Genomic DNA, 19,453 nt, shown 5'->3' on the forward strand with positions numbered 1-19,453 from the left:
CTACCTTCTCCAGAGGAGGCTGCAGGAGGGGGCGCTTGCATTGACGCTTCTCAACCAGCAGAGGGCGGGACGGGCTCTCAGGCCCCGCCTGGGCTGGGCCATCTGTTGGACTTCCAACCCCCCCCCCCGCCCCCCCCCCCCCCCACCAGCCATACCCCCACTCCCTCTCAGGATGGATGGTCAGGCCCAGCTCAGAGACCATGTCCGTGCTAGGCCACATGGGCTTGCAGAAGCCTCTGCCCATTGAAAGGCTGGATGAATGTCATTTCTAAGGAGGATTTCCTGTGGGGTTTTTCTGTTTGTTTGTTTTATTGGTTTATTATTGTTATTATTATTATTATTTTGGTTTTTTGGGGGGATTTTTTTTAGGAGGGTTTTTTGTTTTTGTACGCTTTTTTTGTTTCTGTGGGGTTTTTTTGTTTGTTTTTTCTTCTGCTTTTATATATGGGATGATGTGGAAGGAGCCAGAATGTTCCATTGTTCACCCCAATTTGTTGGCAAATATCTCTATATTTCCCCTCTCACAGGTTTGTCTCGGCGAGCACCAGGGCCTTCATTTCCTTTCGGTACAGCATCATGATCTTCCTCATCTTCACCTTCACCCATTTTTATGTCTTCAGGATGGATGGTCAAGCCCCTGCCCAGAGACCAAGTCCCGGCCGGGTCACATGGGCTTGCGAATCATCTGCACCTTGAAAGGCTGAATCAATGTCATTTGTAAGGAGGTGATTTTTTGTTTGTTTGTTTGTTTGTTTTTAAGGAGGGTTTTTTTTTTAAGGAGTTTTTGAATTTTTTTAAATGAGTTTATTTTTGAAACGAAGTTTTTAATTAAATGAGCTATTTTTTATTTTTTAGGAGTTTTTATTTTATTTTATTTTATTTTAAAAGGAGGGTTTTTGGTTTTTTTAACGAGGTCAGAAGGTCAAATCTTCAAAGTGCATGCAAGCTGTTCCTCAGGGGGCCCGGACTTCATGTGCAACAGCATCTCCAGGAAGATCCGCTGGGATGGTGCCTCCACATTCTGGAAGTTTTTCTGGACACTGCCGAACAGGATGAAGTGTTTTGCCTCCAGCCAGATGAACCCGAAGTGGTTCTCATCGAACAAGATGAAGACTCCAGGGCGGCATGTGGCGCAGACGAACGTAGGTGAGGTAACATTAGTAGCTTCCACGCCATAGAAACACATCCTGCAGGTTCGGGGGTAATTCTGGTCTCTTGAGCCCACACCCTCAGGCAGAACAAATGAAACAGGCTGCTCCTCCGAAGCTGCAGCCCTGGACTCCCAGACGCTGGGCTGGGCAGGGCTCTGCCAGCCATGGCCCTGGCTTTCCTCCGTCCCGTCTTCTTGCTGCTCCTGCTGCTGCTCCCGGATCACCTGCTCGTCAATCTCCTGGACCACGCGGGAGAGCTCGTTGAAGTTGCGGAAGATCTCGCCATCTGGCTGGTGGATGCGGCGCATGAGGTGGATCTCTGACTTAGTGTTCATGGCCTGTCCCGTGATGTGGGTGACCCTGGCATACTTCCCATGGAAGCTGAGCATGACAATCTTTAGGCTTTCGTGATAGTATATGCATTGGAAGAGGCCTAGCCTAATGAGGTCTTCGGCATGGCTCAGCGGGAGGTAGACTCGGAAGTAGGTCAGGCGGTTATAAAGCAGAAAGTCCTCCACCAACAGCACTCGCCCCCGTTCTTCCCTAAGCCGCGATGGTGAATCCTTTTGGTGGTCTCTCTTGACACACTGGATGCTGAACCTGTCCTTTTGGTGGTCTCTCTTACCACCCTGGGAAGCGCAGGAATGGACCTCTATCCTACCTCCAGATGTGTACTAACACCTGAAATGGGGCCTCAGGCCATTACTACGGGAGTGCATGGTCCCCTTCTTGCAGGCAAGATGGGACTAATTTTAGGAAGAAGCAGTTTAACATTAAAAGGATTTCAAGTTCTCCCTGGGGTAACAGGCCAGGACTATACTGAAGAAATTAAAGTAATAGCACAAACAATCAATACTGTAATTCAGGTATTACCAGAAACAAAAATGGCACAAATTTTCCTTCTGCCGAATTATGTAGAAGGGCGGCCTTTAACCGGTCGACCCCGTGGTCCAGTAGGGTTTGGATCCAATGACGCTGTATACTGGGCAAGAATAGTTAAGCAAGATCGGCCTGAATTAGGACTAAAAATTAATAGGAAGCCTTTTAAAGGGATTATAAACACCGGAGCTGATGTATCAGTCATTGCCTTTAGACACTGGCCTCAGGCTTGGCCCTTAAATCCCGCAGCTTCTGAATTGCATGGAGTAGGGCATATTATTCAACCTCTACAAACTGCTCAACTCCTTCGATGGGAAGATCCAGATGGAAATACAGGTTATTTTAAACCTTATGTATTGCAATATTTACCTGTCAATATATGGGGTCGAGAGATGTTAGAACAAATGGAAGTTTTAAAAACAAGTCCTAGTTCTATTTCTACTTCTGGTCAAGAATTTCACCCCCAAAAGAGGCAGGGAAAGAAGCAGCAAGAAAGGCTTTTGTCTATCCCAATGTCTGTTAAAAGGGAGAGGCATGAATTGGGTTACCAGGATTTTCAACAGGGGCCTTGCTCATTTCTCTGATCCAGTGTAGAGCAGCTAAAATTACCTGGCTTACAGATACCCCTATCTGGTTTGATCAATGGCCCCTATTAGGAGAAAAATTAAAAGCTGCACAAGAATTGGTTCAAGTACAACTTGAGGCAGGGCATATTGAACCCACTCACAGTCCATGGAACACACCCATATTTGTGATAAAGAAGAAGTCTGGTGAATGGAGACTATTGCAACACCTGAGGGCAGTTAATAAGACCATGGAGATGATGGGATCCCTTCAGTCAGGGTTAATATCCCCCACAGGTATCCCATTGCAATATCATTTATTGGCATTAGATCTAAAAGACTGTTTTTTGGGTTTTTTTTACTATTCCTCTCCACCCTGAGGATAGCAAAAGATTTGCATTTAATGTCCCTACAATAAATTTCAATGGACCCATGAAAAGGTATCAGTGGAAAATATTGCCTCAAGGCATGCTAATAGACCTACCTTATGTCAGGATTTTGTAGCTGCTGCCATACATCCTATAAGGGAAAAATATCCTGAGGCTTATATTATTCATTATACGGATGATATTCTCTTAGCTCATAAACATGAGATGCTCTTAAATACCATTTATATAGATTTGCAGGATTCCTTGTGCTATGCTGGATTATGCATAACACCTGAAAAGGTTGAAAGAACATTTCCTTTTTCTTACCTTGGTAGCATTATTGAAGGACAAAAAATAAGACCTCAGAAAATTCAAATTCAGACTGACACTTTATTTAAATGACTTCCAAAAATTATTAGGAGACATTAATTGGGTTCGACCTGTTTTAAAACCAACTACAGCCGACATAAGCTCTTTATTTCATGTACTCAGGGGTGATCCATCTGCAACAGCCCCACGCTGTTTGACAGAGAAAGCCAGGACAGCCGTACATAAAGTCGAGGGTGCCCTAAATTTGGCACAGCTTACTAGAATTGATTACTCCCTTCCTTTACAAGTTTTAATTTTTCCCACTATACATACACCCACTGGGGTTATTTGGCAAGATGCTAGAGTCATTGAATGGCTACACCTGGCTCATTCTCCAACTAAGGTATTCACTCCCTTTCATGATTCAGTGCCTCAGTTGATTGCTCGAGGCCGTCTTGGATTGGGCCAGCTGGTGGGCTGAGACCCTGAACCATACAGCAAGAGTGGCTCTGGCAACGGTCAACAAGTTGGCAAGTTTCAGTTGCTAATTACTGTGGACAGATTGATAGCCACTATCCAGCAAATAAAATTTTACAATTTCTTTCAGTTACTATCTTCATCTTCCCAATGATAATAAAATCACAACCTATACCTCAAGCATTAACCATTTTTACAGATGGATCTAGTTCTGGAAAAACTGGATATTACTGCAACAGAGGTGCCAAGGTCTGTCAAACCCCTTCTACTTCAGCACAATGGGTAGAAATACAAGCCCTTGTCTATGCTTTGATAGATTTTGCTACAGAGCCTATCAACTGGTATAGTGATAGTGCCTACGTGGTAAGTATGGCCAAAATTATAGAGACAGCTACTATAGGGCATACTAATTCAGAGGGACTTTTTAATTTATTTTTCAGCCTTCAAAAAGTCACTAGAGAACGACAATTTCCCTGCTTTATTGGCCATATTTGGTCTCATTCAGGTCTCCCTGGTCCGTTAGCTATGGCTATGAGGCTATTGATCGCCTCCTTGCTGTGGTGCAGGAGAAGACACCATTTTCTCTTGCACAGCCCTCCCATGCTTTGCATCATCAAAATGCTGCCCTGTGTAAACAATTCCGTATTTCTTGGGAGCAAGCTCATCAAATTGTTAAGCAGTGTGATCAGTGTATAATTCATTGCCCTGTACAATCATTAGGGGTTAATCCTAGGAGTCTTAACCTAATCAAATCTGGCAAATGGATGTCACCCATGCTCCAGAATTTGGTACACAGAGATGGGCACATGTTTCCATAGGTACCTGATCTCGCTTTATTTTTGCGACTCCCCAAACAGGAGAAAGCGCCAAGCATGTAATCAATCATTGGTTAGCCGCCTTTGCGGTGCTAGGTTCTCCCTTAGAGCTGAAAACAGACAATGGACCCGCATACGCTAGTTCCACTTTTCAGCAGTTTTGTCAACAGTATCAAATTTGTCATAATACTGGTATTACTTATGACCCTCAAGGGCAAGCAGTAGTGGAAAGAGCCAATCCTACTTTTAAGATGCAATTACTAAAAATAAAGGGGGGAGGAGACGGATATTACGTGTCACCTCAAAATAAACTCAGTCATGCTATATATGTCTTAAACTTTTTGAATTGTGATGCAGAGGGTTGTACAGCAGCTGAAAGGAATCAGGCCTCCGGCACAATAGCCTCCTCTGGGTTAGCCCGGTGGAAAGACTTACAAACTGGACGATGGTTCGGATCAGATCCAGTAATGATGTGGGGAAGAGGTTGTGTTTGTGTCTTTCCAGAAGGAGCAGTGCAGCCAATTTGGGTGCCAGAACGGTACATGCCACACCACCATGGACTCAGAGAAGCTCCTTGTCCCTCCGTTCAAGGGACTGAGAGTTGCCCCGATGACAGCAAAGAGGAAGAAAAAGAAAACAAAGGCTACACTAGGGGCTGAGGTGCCAACATGGGGTCAGTTGAAGAAGCTAAAACTGAAGCCCAGCATATAGCAGAAAAACAAGGAGTGGAAGCTACTCCTTCAGCCATGTTTATGGCTATATTAGCATTGGTTAGCTGCCAGTGTTCTATAAAATCTTGTGCAGCCAAAACCGAGGACTAAGTTTGGTTTTGCTATATTTATTGGTTTAAAAAATAAGTTGTAGAAATGATGAGATCAACAGAAAAGTAAGCAGTTGAAAATAAGCCATAGAAATAGAGAGTAGGAAATAAGTTGTAGGAATATAGAAGCCAGCGGAGGGTTGCAACCCAGGAAGGTTTAGGCAGGGGCAGCCAAGCCGACCTATAAGTGGGGCCTTGACTTACAAGTTTAATTCTTTCGGAGACCATGCTCGTTAAGGAGCTCGTTAACTCAAATTACTCTGTCAACTCAAAGCAAAAAAACCTGTGAGAGACATCTGGTATCTCAAAAAACTCCTTAGTCAGGACACTGGTAAGTCAAGGCCCCACTGTAGCTCATAGTTAGAGGTAGAGAAATAAGTAAAAAAAAGTGGTAGAAATAAAGTAACAATAGAAAGAAAGTAGAAATAGAGAAATAAGTGGTAGAAAATAAGCGGTAAGAAAATAATTAGGAAATACAAAATAAAGTGGCAATCTCCTAGGTTTTGTTTAAGCTACTGTAAAGCAGAAGATGGCTGTGGTTGATGCTGTTTAAGGAAGTAATTTTGTTTTAGACTTAGATTGCAAGCTCTTGCAGCAGCTGCATTGTTTCTAGGCTTTGGTTATCTTTGCATGTGTGAACTGATAGCTCCCTGGGACTTTGAGTCTGTGTGAGACGCCAGACTCAGAGTGGGAAGTCTCCAGCTCTGCAGGACTGAGGGTTGCTCCTTTCCATGCAGCTGCGGATAAAAAAAGAGGCTGAGAAGGGACCAGACTTCCACCTGCGTGGACAGGGATGATTTCACTGGGATTGGTGCAGACTCAGTGTCGAGGTCAACCGTCCAAACAGCCTGACCAGGGGACTGGTTTTGCATCAAGGACATCTTTGCATCAGCGTCATCTTACTATGCTAGTGACAGAGATATCAGCATGGAGTCAGCTGAACAAGATGGCAACTGAGGCCAAGCAGACGTTAGAAAAGCAAGTGGAAGCTATGCTAGCATTGTTGAACTGTCAGTTTTCCGTAAAATCTTGTGGAGCTAAATCTAAGGACTTTGAGTAAGATATCCTGAAAACGTTAACATGTTTGTAGTTTGATTTTCATTGGGATTGCTTTGTTAGTAGCCAGAATTTTGTTCTCTTGTTAACATTGCTGTTTATGGTTTTGTTAACAGCCAGGAGTTTGTTTTGATGTTTTGATGATGCTGAATAATTTGTTTAGAGTTTTTTGGATAGTGTAAATGGGCGTGTTTAAAAACAAAAGTAAAGGGGGATATGTGGGGCGCGGCTACAGTGTTTTGGCCATGTTCAAGCCTCAGACTAATGAAAGGACAGGGTCCTCTCATTGCCACGTGCAAGTCCCAGCTGGAGGGCAGGGCCCTCCCAGCACAATCATAGCCAACAGCTGTGGTTGTCAGATTGAACCTATAGTGCGAACACGTGGCTCCATGTGCCTTGTGCTAGAGTTCATGTGCATATAGTTGAGTATGGTTGAAACTCAGGAGAATGCTGTAAACAGCTTGATCACAACCCTACTTTACCTCGTGGCATCTGCTATAAAATAAAGACCGGGCTTGTGGGCATGGTCGTTGTCTCCTCACCAGGGAGGCAGCGTCCCACCGAAACCCAGCTATCATTCTCTTATCTGTCTTTTCTCAATTCTTGCACCACCACCCCCCACTCGGGATCACCCTTGGCCGTGCTGGTATAGCACAGGAGATAACAAAGGAAGGTGCTATCAACACTGAAAGTGAGATACCAAAGAAAATGAGACCATGCTACCCCTCTGCTTAAAATCTCTCACCAGCAGCCATCACCAACAGGATACAGCTGCTTCCCGCAGGCATGCCACCCCGTCTGTATGGATCACCTTAGCTTCATCTCTGCCTGCCTGTCACACAGCCACTATATATGACAGGCATCTTTCCATGCCTTCCCTGCCTGCCTGCACCCACTGCTCTCTCCTGCTTCCATCCCACCTAAGTTATAGCCCCCCCCCCCCCAAGACTTACCTTGGCCACACCTTAATTAAACTTTTCTTGTCCTATTCGTCCAGTGTGACTATTAAACACTTTGTAGTTTCAAAGTACTCATTACCCTAAGTAGAAATTATTTGCAAATTTGTCTCACCAAAGGCAAGACAAGCGGCTTGATCCCCTTCTGCATGCTGAGTGCTCACCCTGCACAGGGACACAGCAGATTCCACAAGTTTGGGTGAAAGCTAGAGTACCCATGTTAACACAGTGCATGGATTCCTAAGCAGGTTAGCAGTCCTGCCCCCAGCACTGAAAGAGGCCCTTGGGATGCTAAATTTGTAAGTCTGGGAGAAGGAAGATCTTTGGAAGAATCCAACGCTGACCTGGGCCACCTTTAGTTGGATGGAAAGCACCAACTGGGAAGATGGGAGAAGGCCTTAACGTTCACCAATTTCAGAAGTTTGCCTGGTCTGCCACATCATCAGTAATTTTTTTAAGTTGGTTGTAATATCACATTGCATTTATAGGTATGCCTCACACCAGCCAGCACCTTCCAGCATCCTGCCAGTCCTCACTGCCGACCCCTTGGGGGGGCTCAGGCCCTACAACTGCACTCACCATTGATCCCGGTGTTTATTAGAAACGTAAAGCATCACCTCATTGAATCCTCTCAACAACCTGGGAGTTATTTGTTACCTATTTACTCGTGAGCAAACTGGTGCCCAGAGCAGGTGAAGCATCTTGTTGGGGTCACCAGGCTCCACACCACTCAGCGCAGTTGTCCCTGCTGGGTGGCTGACCCCAAATGAGTGGAGTGCTCCCCGCTCTCCTGCTCCAAGTCCCTTAACGCACAGTGGTCACAACATAACAGCGCTGCACTCTGCGCAGAAAAAAAAAAGCTTTTTCGGGGTTCATGTGCCCTGGAGAAGGCCGGGCAGGAGGACCCTGAGGGCTCAGAAGGAGCAGCAAACTGATAAGAGGCTGGAAAAGGTGGGCAAATGGCAGGAAGGGAGCTGGGGCCCTTGGGAGGCGAGGGCGGAGGGAGCAGGATCTGCTCCATTGGCCGGTGTTCCTGGGAGCCCCAGCACCGCCCGCCACCCGTGCCAGTGCCAGCGCCCGTGGGAGGGGCCAGCACTCTGCCCTGTGCTGTCAGTTGTAGGGCTACACCTGGAAGCCCCTCTGGCCTGGCGAGCCAGGAAGAGCCGCCAGCGCCCGGCAGGGAAGAGGAGGCTCCTGCTCCCCGGTTGGCAGAAGGTAACCGGGGTTGAGGGTTACACACCTGACTTCGGCCGCGGGTTAGAGGATTCTGAAGGCGGCGGGACGCACTCCCTGTCCGGCTGCCACTCGGAGCCCTCCCGGGTGCTAGTCTGAACTTTTTTGCCCACTCACTGTGTTACCTTGGGCAACTTTCGCTCCTTCTCGGGGTCTGTTTCTTTCTCGGTTCAATGAAGGCGTTGGGGTTGAATGGTGCTTTTTAGTCTTATGAATTCTAACACGTGAACTGCATTTTGGCAGCCGGCAAGCTTCCTTGGTCAATTCCCCACCTACTTAAGGGCCAGCTCCGCTGCCCAGGGGCCGGAGGCTCCAGGAAGCCAAGGTGCCTGGGTCGGCGGGGGCTCCGCTGGGCGCTGGGGTTTCCTGGGGATTTTGCGGCCTGAGCCCGGGTTGGTGCTGGCTGCTGGCGGGACCTGGCTACAGAGGGACGGCCCCAGATTGCTCAGGTGACTTAGGCAGCGCGCTAGGACCACTGGCCACACTGGTGGGGTGTTGGGAAGGGGATTTGCGGCTGATAATTTGTACTTGGAAAATAAGCAGATTTGTTTTTGGAATTCTCTTCCTACACGCAGACCTGTCCCACGGTGAGTTATAAATGACAGGAGTGCTAGCTGTCATTCTCTAAAGTGGAAAGCCAACTGCTCCAGCACTAAGTCATGGGCTCCTCCAGCGTGTAGGAAGTGGGCCTCTCTCTGCACCCACCCTGCCAACCCCCTCTTTCCTTTTCTCCCTCTTCCCTTTATAAATCCCCTGGTTAGTCAAAAGTCCTCATTTTCATTGAATGTTGGGTGGTGACCAGCGGCCTCCCTCCAGGCCTTTGGGCTCTGGGTGAGGATGGAAGCCCAGATAAGAACAGCTGTGAGTCATACTGTCAGCCTTCTGATCCCCTCATCCTGGCAGGGACGTGCAGAGGAAGCCCAGTGGGGTTCAGACAGACAGACAAACACAGAAAGATTGGATGGATTCAAACCGCTGTCCAGCTTCCTGTCCCTGTCTTGGCAGCCTCCCTAACTAGGGAATAGTGGCCCCAGCTGTCAGTTGGATGGTGCAGCCAGAGGAAGGTGGCTGAAAGGAACTAGGGACTTTGCTGGAAGTTCTTCAGCCTTCCCTTTCCTATCTCCCCTCCCCCTCTCCCACACTCCCCTCATTCCCTCACCCCTGTAGTTTTTCTGCTCTACTGTGACTTCCATGTGAATTCAGATTCCAGGACCCTTCAAGAGGGGTGGGGAAGGGGTGAAGCAAACCAGTAGCAGTACTGACTATCTGTTATGGAGCACTTATGGGCCAGACACTTCTCTTTGCATAAAATGTGTCCTTAATTCTCTCAAAGCCTCGCGTGAGGATGGGATACTGCCCTTGACCCCATTTTACAAATGTGAAACCGAGGCTTGGAATGATCACATCCCTTAGTCACATGGGTAGTAAGTGGCATAGCTGGGACTCAAATCTGGTCTTTCTGAATCTAACACCTGTGTTCTTTCCACTGTTTTCATGCTCTTTGAGGAAGGGCAAGCTGGAATAGTACCAGCAAAACTGACGATTGAGTTCTCAGTAGGTGCCAGTGAAAGAACAAAGCAGAACTGACTATCCCCATACTTGTAGAGCTGGATCTTCAGCCTGACACCTCCCCCCCCCCACCAGGGAGTGACCACAGGAATGCCAGAAATGTCCTATCTCCCCCAACCACTGCCTGAGTGGACCAATGAAGCTAAGGAATGCAGCCAAGGTCCTAACAAGGCTATACCATAAATTGTTCCCTATTCATTGCTGTTGACCAATCAGGACGTAGTGAGGGATGGCTCAAACCTTAGAATGTGTTGGTCACTTCCTGACCACTGTGCTGTAAGACCCTGCTGAAAGACCCTGACCAAAGTGACCAGTCTCTGCAACCCACATCACTTACCTAAGCCCACCCAAATGACTAGCCCTATATAACCTTTGTTCTCCTGGGAATCGGGGCTCTCTCGGCCGCTTGCCGCTGCATCCACAAATGTGGCTGACGGGGTGGGGCGGCAAACTAGTTTGAATAAAGACTCTGCTTTTGCATCGTAGGAGGCTCCCTGGTGGTTGATTCTTGGGGACCCCGAACTCTGGGCATAACACCAGACACCGTTGGAAGCATTTAGAGGTGTTAGCTCAAAGTCAGGTGCAAGGGTTTCAGAGATTCTGGTGTGGATCCGGGACTGCCTTAGCCTCTCCCAGACAGCACCCCTGTTCCACAGCCCCTGCCTGATCGGGCCCAGCTGCTCTGAGTGGGTGCCGCAGGGGCCTGGCTGCTGTATCCTAGAGGTGGTTTGAGGTCTAATGAAAGATGGATTGTCCACATCTGATCCGTTAGCCCTGCTCATTGGCTTGTGAATGATCACACTGTCCCCTAAGAGGCCTTTCTCAGGCTTCACTCAGTAAATACCTATGGAATGGCTGAATTAGCACCTTGTGCAGAGAAATATGCTGTCCTGCAGAAATGTGAGGCAGCCCAGAGGTAGCCCTCAGAGCCCAGGGCGCCAGGCCAGACACTTCTCTCTCCACCGGCCCCCTGCCCCCTTCCCTTCCCCTGCCCCACCAGCAAGGAAAGCAGAGCCAAGGATGCTCCTGTGGCTTTTGGGTTTCCCTGGCAACATGTTTGCTGCCACCTGTTTTGTAAAGAATTTTAGAAGATAGAGTAGATGAAGAAAAATTTGACTTAAAAAAAAGCTAACATAAAAGTGATATTATTAATGAGGTTGTTGCTCTTTCAAAGCAGCGAGGGGGCTGCTGGGTGGGGATCAGATGGTGCTCTTTGCCTTAGGGCTTCCCAAAGTTTTGAATAGAAGAGTCTCTGAGAGCAAGGAAGACTGACAATTGCCCCAGGCGGTGGGGATGAGGGTGAGGGTTAGGGTATCAGATTGATACCAATGAGCTTGAAAATGATTTAAGGATTTATGCAATTTTTCATTTGATTTTATATGTTGAATCTGATATATATAGATATAGGTATAGGTATAGATATAGATATAGATATAGATATAGATATATAGATATATAGATATATAGATATATAGATATATAGATGATATATAGGTATATAGATATATAGATATATATATTCTTCCTCGAAAATATTTGTACAACATTGATGTCCTGGCATATTGTTTTAAATCCTTGGGGGCTGAGAGTAGTCAGGTAGAGAAGCAAAGCAAATTTTCCGGTCTGAGGCTTAGAGTATTGTTTGCATTTTCTATTTACTTGGTTCACAGTGATAGAGCTCTCAATCCCCTGTAGAGGTAACCCCTTCCCCCACTTTTTCAGAATGAAGAAAATGTTTTAAAAATCAAATAATCATAATTGTTTGTTTTTTTCTCTCTCTCCACCTGCCAACTTTATTGAGATATATATTAGTAATGGACATGCAACTGTTGTGTAAGTCTAATGTGTGCACATGATGTGTCGATACATGTATAGCTACTTTTTTTCTTGTTATAGTGGGAGCACTTAAGATACACTGTCTTAGCAACTTTCAGGTATACAATTTAATATTGTTAACTATGGCCACCATGCTGTACGTTAAAACCTCAGACCTTACTCATCTTGTAACTGGAAGTTTGTACCTCTTGACCAGCATTGCCCCCATTTCCTCCAGGCCCAATCTCTGGCAACCACCATTCTGCTCCATGTTTCATGAATTCAGCTCTTTATAAATTCTACATGTAAGTGAGATCATTGTTGTTTGTTTTCTCATTTCCAATGCTATATATATTCATTGTACAAAAGATAAGATACTTTAGCATTCATAAAATGCTAATAATCATTACACCTAGACTCATGATATAGCCTTTCAAGTCTTTTTCTCTGCACCAGTGAGTGAGTAAATATTTTTTGAAATGAACAAATGAATGTCTTACTTTTGATTGAATTATTGTCAAAGCTAAGAACTACCTCAGATTGCTTTTGAAAGGATGCAGAGCATTATGAAGAATTGAAAGCATCATAAAGGTTAATCTCATTTCTGCACCCCCAAAGTTCACCCCCCACCCCCATAACCCACCTGTGTCATTTAGTGTCCAGCAGAGAGAAGTGCCTGCTGTGGGGCTGCTGCCTGAGTCAAAGGGTCAAGCTGTTATCCTTTTTAAGGGACTCACGTGTCTGAAATGTCTCAAATGTAACAGAAAAGGTTGCTCTTTGGTGTTGATGTGAAAAATTTGAGCAGAAAATTCTAAAGCCAAATTTCACAGTAAGAAAGAAGAAAGCCTTAGACAAGGTCATTGTTTTGGCATTGCATTTTATTACCTGTTTGACTTTAGGCAGACAGGTAGCTTCCCTGAACCAAGCTCCTCTTCTGTAAGTTGGGGATAATGACCCCTACTCTACTGTCTCCTACCAGAGTCACTATGAGGACCAAGTGTCAAGTGTATGGTTATTTGCATTGCATGCAAATGTGTATGCTATTTTTTAAAAAAAATGTTTAGAAGTAGAAAGAGCAAAAGCATTGCCACTCTTTATAAAATTCTGGGATCTAATTCTTGGGTTTAACATTGGTAGGAATTAATTGTGATGCAACTACTCTCTCAGAACCCTACTCCAAGTTTTCTTCAAAAACAAAAGAATCCCTTGATGGCTAGAAGCTCATTGATCTTCAGTAGAAAAGACAGAAAGTAATCCCATTTCACAGAATAATAGCAGGCTTGCCCATTTTCACAGGGGTCTCAGAGCTCCAGAGGTCTGTGTGTGTTACTTTAAGCACAGCAGAGACATGCAAGGAGGAAGCAAGGGGAGAAGCCAGATAAGCGGTGTCCCTGTGGGGGCACCCCAGAGTGTGCTGCAGGGTTGCCTACAGGTGCACACCTGGCTCCTGGCAGCTCTGGGGGGAGGAATGGGCCTTGCATGGGAGGCAGGTGACTCGGCTTCTATCCTACCTCAGAGACAAGCTGTGCAATCTGGGTTTCATCATGTCCTCTCCTCCCCCTGAGCCTTCGTTTCTCTATCTATAAAGGGAGGGAGTTAGCCTAGATGAGTTCCTTCCAGTCTTAAACATCTAGGATTCTGGGTTATTTCCCATTCATGCCTTCCCAAATAGAAGTTTGGTAGAGAATTACCACATCCAGATGAATCAGGTGGTATGTCTTATAGAGAAGTCTATGCCAAGATGTTCCGGGACATCCTGCACACCGACAGCATCTGGAGACAGCGCTGTCACCAGGACTTTGGCATTCCTGGAAACTTGCAGAAACCGGAGAAGATCGGTGGTATGTCTTATAGAGAAGTCTACGCCAAGATGTTCCCATACAGAAACCTTTTGGGTTTGTGACAGCTAGATTATGGCTACAGAAGACTGCTGAATGTAGTGGCGGATGATGGCTTATGCATTACCGGTTGGATGTACGGGCCTCGCCTTAACACACATGTGGACGGCCCAATGCAATTCGAGCCTTCGTTTCGAATTCACCTGACGCAAAGGAAATCAGCCATGGTGGAGTACATGGACCACTTCTACAGCTTTTCCCACAGCTGCCACATGCAGATTCAGAAGGACAGGTTCAGCATCCGATGGATCCAGAGAGACCTCCGACGGGATTCACCAATGCGGCTTAGGGGAGGACGGGAACTGGGGAGTCTTCATCCTGTTCGGTGAGAACCACTTCCGGTTCATCTGGCTGGAGATGAAATACTTCATCCTGTTAGGCAGAGTACAGAACACCTTCCAGCATGTGGAGGCACCATACCAGCAGGCCTTCCTGGAGATGCTCTGAAACATTCAGCCCGGACACCCCAGGAGGAGCAGCTTGCATGCACTTTGAATACTGGACCTTCTGACCTCGTGACCGACCTTTGTTCGATTTTTTTTTTAAACCTCACCTGAGGAAATATTCCCCTTGATGTTTAGAGAGAGTGGGGGAGAGGGGGGGAAAGAGACATAATCCATGTGAGAGAAACACATCAGTAGTTTGCCCCCTGCCCAAGCCCAAACCAGGGCCAGGCTGGGTAGAGGCCAGAAATTGAGGTAGAAGTAAACCTTAGACCAGGGGTCTCAACTGTCCTAATGCTGCGACCCTTTAATACAGCTTCTCATGTTGCGCGAAGCCCCAATTTCCTTGTTACAAATTGAACATGAACATGATTTGGGATAGATAGATAGATAGATAGACAGATAGGTAGATAGGTAGATAGAAATATCAAGATACTGGGATAGCCCTGAACTGCCTGGTGATGGCCATGCTGCCGAGGCCCCAGCACAGAGTGGTGGTACAGATGTCTATGGACCTGTCCCTGTTCATCAGTCCATGTTGTTCTCTATATTCCACAAATGAGTGAGATCACATGGTATTCATTTTTCTCCGACTGGCTGATTTCACTTTGCATAATGCTCTCCAGTTCCACCCTTGCTGTTGTAAAATGGCAAGAATTCCTTCTTCTTCTTCTTTTTATTTTTCACCGCAAGGTAGTATTCCATTGAGTACAAGATAAGAAGGCTCTGCTTCTGCTCATAGATAAGCATAACCAGTGAGGCTTAGGAGGAATTCTTCTAGAAGACATACAGGAAGTACTGCCCAATTCCCAGAAAGCTGTCAAGGCTTTAGGGGACCAGATATTCTTTGTAAATCGTCCAGAAAAGAAGAAAATTTTTTTCTTCAATGATAAAAGCTGTCAATTTTCTGTGGACGAAGGGTTTCAGAAACTGTGGAGGAGTGTCACTGTGGATTCAATGGGTGAGGAGAAAACTGGAGAAGGCAGCGGAGATATTCAGAAGAATATCTGAAGCAACAGGGTATTTCTTCCATGCAGGAATCCAGACCAAAGAAAGTGGCCCCTATCCAGAGAAGGAAAAAGCCTGCCCACTACACAAAAAGCGACGATTTAAGACTCATAGTGAACACATGGCTGGAGTGCTGAAGGATGACTCTGACATTGCTCCTAGTAAATAGTGAACAGTTTTGTAGTGTGAAGAGGTCACCACACACCAACAGAGGAGGCAAACCAGCTTGAGGAACTGGATTCAGGTCAGCTTCCTCCCCCCACATTCTTGGATTTGGGGGCCTGGAATGACACCTTCCACGTCATGCCAGATGAAAAAAAAAAAAAAAAAAAACACTCCTTAAAAAAATAAAAATAAAAAAAACCTCCATGAAAAACTCTTGATCAGGCCTTTCAACTTTCTCAGGCTTCAGCAAGCCCAGATGGCCAGGCCCGGACTTGGTCTGTGGGTGGGGGCCTGACCATCCATCCATCCAGAGAGTGAGCAGGGTGGGGGTGAGGGGTGGGGAGGGCCCACAAGATTGCCTGAGCCAGATATAGTCTTTGGCTGTGGATTACAGAGATTGGGTTGACTGGGGCCTTGGCCTGCGCCAAAGATCCCGTCCAGCCCTCTGATGATCGAGAAGCGTCAATGCAAGCCCCCCTCCTGCAACCTCCTGTGGGGAAAGCACAGACAGGTGACTAGACTTCCCCATTTCTGGCTAGACCCCAGGTGGGAAGGACATGCAAGGGGCGTTGTCATTGAGAAGGCAGGGGCTGAAGGGTGTTCATGGATGGCGAAGGACCGTTCAAAGCAAGGAGTGTCCGTGCGTGACTGCGGATATACACGCACAGACGCACATACTTGCGCGCACACACAAACTCCCACACCCACACCCACACACCTATCCCTCCCGCCTCTAACCCTCCCGCCCCCTGCGTCCCTCTGCCCACCCCCCACACACACACACACAGGAGCACAAGATATCTGCCGAGTGAGGCACGCCTAGGAGATTTTCCGTGGCTTTGTTTCCAATGGCCAGTCCTGGGCCCACCAGAGCCTGTCTAAGTATGTATTGTCCCCACTTCCACCGAGAAAAAACGGCGATGCTGTCCCACAAGGCGTGGAAACGGAGCCCTGCAGGCCTCCTTGGGCACCTGCCCTGTCTCCCAAGTCCTCTCCCAAGCCCCGTGAATCTCTTGGGCGGGCCAGTGGCGCCCTCTCCTGGTTCTGGAGCGCCAATGCAAGCCTCCTCCCCTCAACTTGAGGCCCAACCAGTGACTTTGGTCCTGGGGGCGGCTGATTGGTCAAGCAGGCAGCTGATTTGGCTCCTCCCACCAGCTCTGGGGCTATAAAAGAACACAGGGCCTTCTTTGCAGAGCTTCTCAGCCCTAGGCTTGTCGTGGTCATGATAGTCATCCTCATTCTCCAAGGGAGCTTTCAGGAGAGAGGTCTCGCCAAGATCCGGTCCCGGGACACAGAAGCCGCTAGAGCACCTGCCTAGAGCCTGGCTGGGCTGCTGATCCACTGAACACTGTCTCGGTGTCATTTCTTCTTCACCGACTATTCCACACCCTTGGTAACTCCTGGGCCTGGACCTCAACATCTGGGACAGCCCTGGCACCACGCAGGAAGTGAAGGACCGGCGTGCCTCCGCACGGGCTCGATCCGAGGCTGATTCGGGGCCCGCCATGGCCGACAAAATCCACATGTCACTGGACGATATAATTAGGCTGGACCGGAGCCAGCGCGACGGCCAAGGCGGGGACCGCGGCTGTGGCGGGGGCGGGGGCGGGGGCAGGGACCGAGGCTGAGACCGAGGCCGGGCCGGCTCCCAGGGAGGCCACGGCCACGGCCACGGCCATGGCGGGGGCAGGTACCACTGCCGGGACCCAGGCAGGGCCAGCTCCCAGGGAGGCCTCGGTGGCGGAGCGCAGGCCGCTGCCCCTGAGAGCTGGGGCGGCGGATCGTTCCAGAACAGGGCGGCCCTCGGCCTAGGCAGGAACCGCCCGGCGCCCTACAGAAGGCCGAGACAGCTTCCCCACGAGTGGCAACACGACCGCTTCCGCAGGGCCTTCGGCACGGATACCGGCCTGACCATCTGGGGGAAGCTGCTGTTGTCCAACCTGGACTTCGGAGTGTCCGATGCGGACATCCAGCAGCTGTTTGCAGAGTTCGGGCCTCTGAAGCAGGCCGTTGCCCATTACGACCTTTCTGGCCGCAGCCTGGGAACAGCCCACGTGCACTTTGAGCGCAAGGCAGATGCCCTGGAAGCCAGGAAACAGTACAACTGCATCCCTTTGAATGGCAGTCCCCTCCACATCCAGATCCTCACCTCGCAGATGGACACGCAGCCCAGGCCGGTACCGAGTGTCAACAGAGCCTGGGTGACTACGAACCGAGGATCTGGAGGCTTCGGCGGCGGCGGCGGCACTCAGGACCGCGCCCACGGAGGCAAGCGGTGTCCAGGCAGGCACACGGGCTGCGATTCAGAGCGAAACATATCGGCGGAGGAGTTGGACGACCAGCTGGACGCTTACAACTCGATGATGGTCCCAAGCAATCGGACGCCAAACAGGACGCTTACAGCGCAATGAGGGGCACCCAGCAGTTGGACGCCCAAAAGGGCGCTTACAACTCGATGAGGGACACCAAAAGGATGGACGCCCACCTGGGCGCTTACCATGCCATGAGGGACACCAAAAAGTTGGACTCCCAGAAGGAGGCTTACAGCTCCATGAGGGACACCGAGGAGTTGGACTCCCAGCTGGATGCTGACAGCACGATGAAGGACACCGAGGACTTGGACGGCCAGAAGGACGCCGAGGAGATGGACGCCCTGCTGGACGATGACGATGTGATGATGGACACCAGCTAAAGCACCAGCAAGTCAGTGTGCTCGAGGATGGCCAGGGACCTGGGACCAATGATGGAGTTGTTTCTTCTGTTTGGAAATAGGATTTAAAACTCCTAGAAAGAATTTTCGTTAACTTTTATTTTATTCAATAACTCTGAAAAAGACCTGTTTTGTACCGAGTCATTTTCGGGATTCATTTTACCAGTTGCTGTTTTCACCTTGGCCATAATCACCCGAAAAGGTGTGGGAAAAACAAACATACAAACAAACAAACAAACAAACAAAATAACTCGTTCCCTCCGATAAAACAACAACAAAATACCCTCCTCAGAAAAATAGGTTGATCCCGCCTTTACAATTTCTGAGGCTTTGGCAAGCCCAGGTGGCCAGGCCTGAACTTGGTCTCTGAGTGGGGGCCGGACCATCCATCCACAGATTGAGCGGGGTGGGGGGAGGGTTGGGGGTGGGGCGTTGGGGGGTGGGCGTGGGCGGGGTGTCGATCAGATGGACAGGCCAGGACATAATATTTGGCTGTGGATTACAGAATTTGGGTGGACTGGGGCAGGGGCCGACGAGCCCGCCCCACCCTCTGCTGGTCCAGAAGTGTCAATGCAAGCCCCCCTCTTGCAACCTCCTGTGGGGAAAGCACAGACAGGTGACTGGACTTCCCCATTTCTGGCTAGACCCGAGGTGGGAAGGACATGCAGGTGGCGTTATCATTGAGAAGGCAGGGCCTGAAGGGTGTTCATGGATGGCGGCGGACCGTCCAAAGCAAGGAGTGTCCGTGTGTGACTGCGGATGTACATGCACAGACGCACACGCTCGCACGCGCACACACAAACTCCCACACCCACACCCACACACCTATTCCTTCCTCCTCCAAACCCCTCCCGCCCCCCGCGTCCCCCTGCCACACACACACACACACACACACACACACACACACACGGGAGCACAAGGTCCCGCTAACAAGATATCTGCCGAGTGAGGCAGGCCTAGGAGATTTTCCGTGGCTTTGTTTCCTTTTGGCCCAGCCTGGGCCCACCAGAGCCTGTCTATGTATGTATTGTCCCTTCTTCCACGGAGAAACAACACCTATGCCATCCTGCAAGACGGGGAGACCGAGCCCTGCAGGCCTCCTTGGGCACCTGCCCTGTCTCCCAAGTCCTCTCCCAAGCCCCGTGAATCTCTTGGGCGGGCCAGTGGCGCCCTCTCCTGGTTCTGGAGCGCCAATGCAAGCCTCCTCCCCTCAACTTG

The 19,453-nt window shown here is 48.6% G+C and overlaps 1 protein-coding gene and 2 pseudogenes across 1 annotated transcript in view; all 3 read left to right on the top strand.

The window, feature by feature from the left end:
• The first annotated feature begins 13,752 nt into the window (after nt 1-13,752).
• Nucleotides 13,753-15,529, top strand: LOC139001040 (transcription initiation factor IIE subunit beta pseudogene; annotated as a pseudogene).
• Nucleotides 15,530-17,030: 1,501 nt separating this feature from the next.
• Nucleotides 17,031-17,936, top strand: LOC139001041 (THO complex subunit 4 pseudogene; annotated as a pseudogene).
• Nucleotides 17,933-19,453, top strand: part of LOC139001042 (proline-rich protein 23C-like) — a 33,122-nt gene continuing 31,601 nt past the window's right edge. The window contains exons 1-2 of the mRNA XM_070402903.1: nt 17,933-18,196; nt 18,880-18,886. Coding sequence (XP_070259004.1) covers nt 17,933-18,196; nt 18,880-18,886 — 271 coding nt within the window. The remainder of the gene's footprint in view (nt 18,197-18,879; nt 18,887-19,453) is intronic.

This window comes from Myotis yumanensis, unplaced genomic scaffold (genome assembly GCF_028538775.1).
Source record: "Myotis yumanensis isolate MYYU_CA2020_CCGP unplaced genomic scaffold, mMyoYum1.0.hap1 SCAF_79, whole genome shotgun sequence".
Classification (NCBI taxonomy): Eukaryota; Metazoa; Chordata; class Mammalia; order Chiroptera; family Vespertilionidae; genus Myotis; species Myotis yumanensis.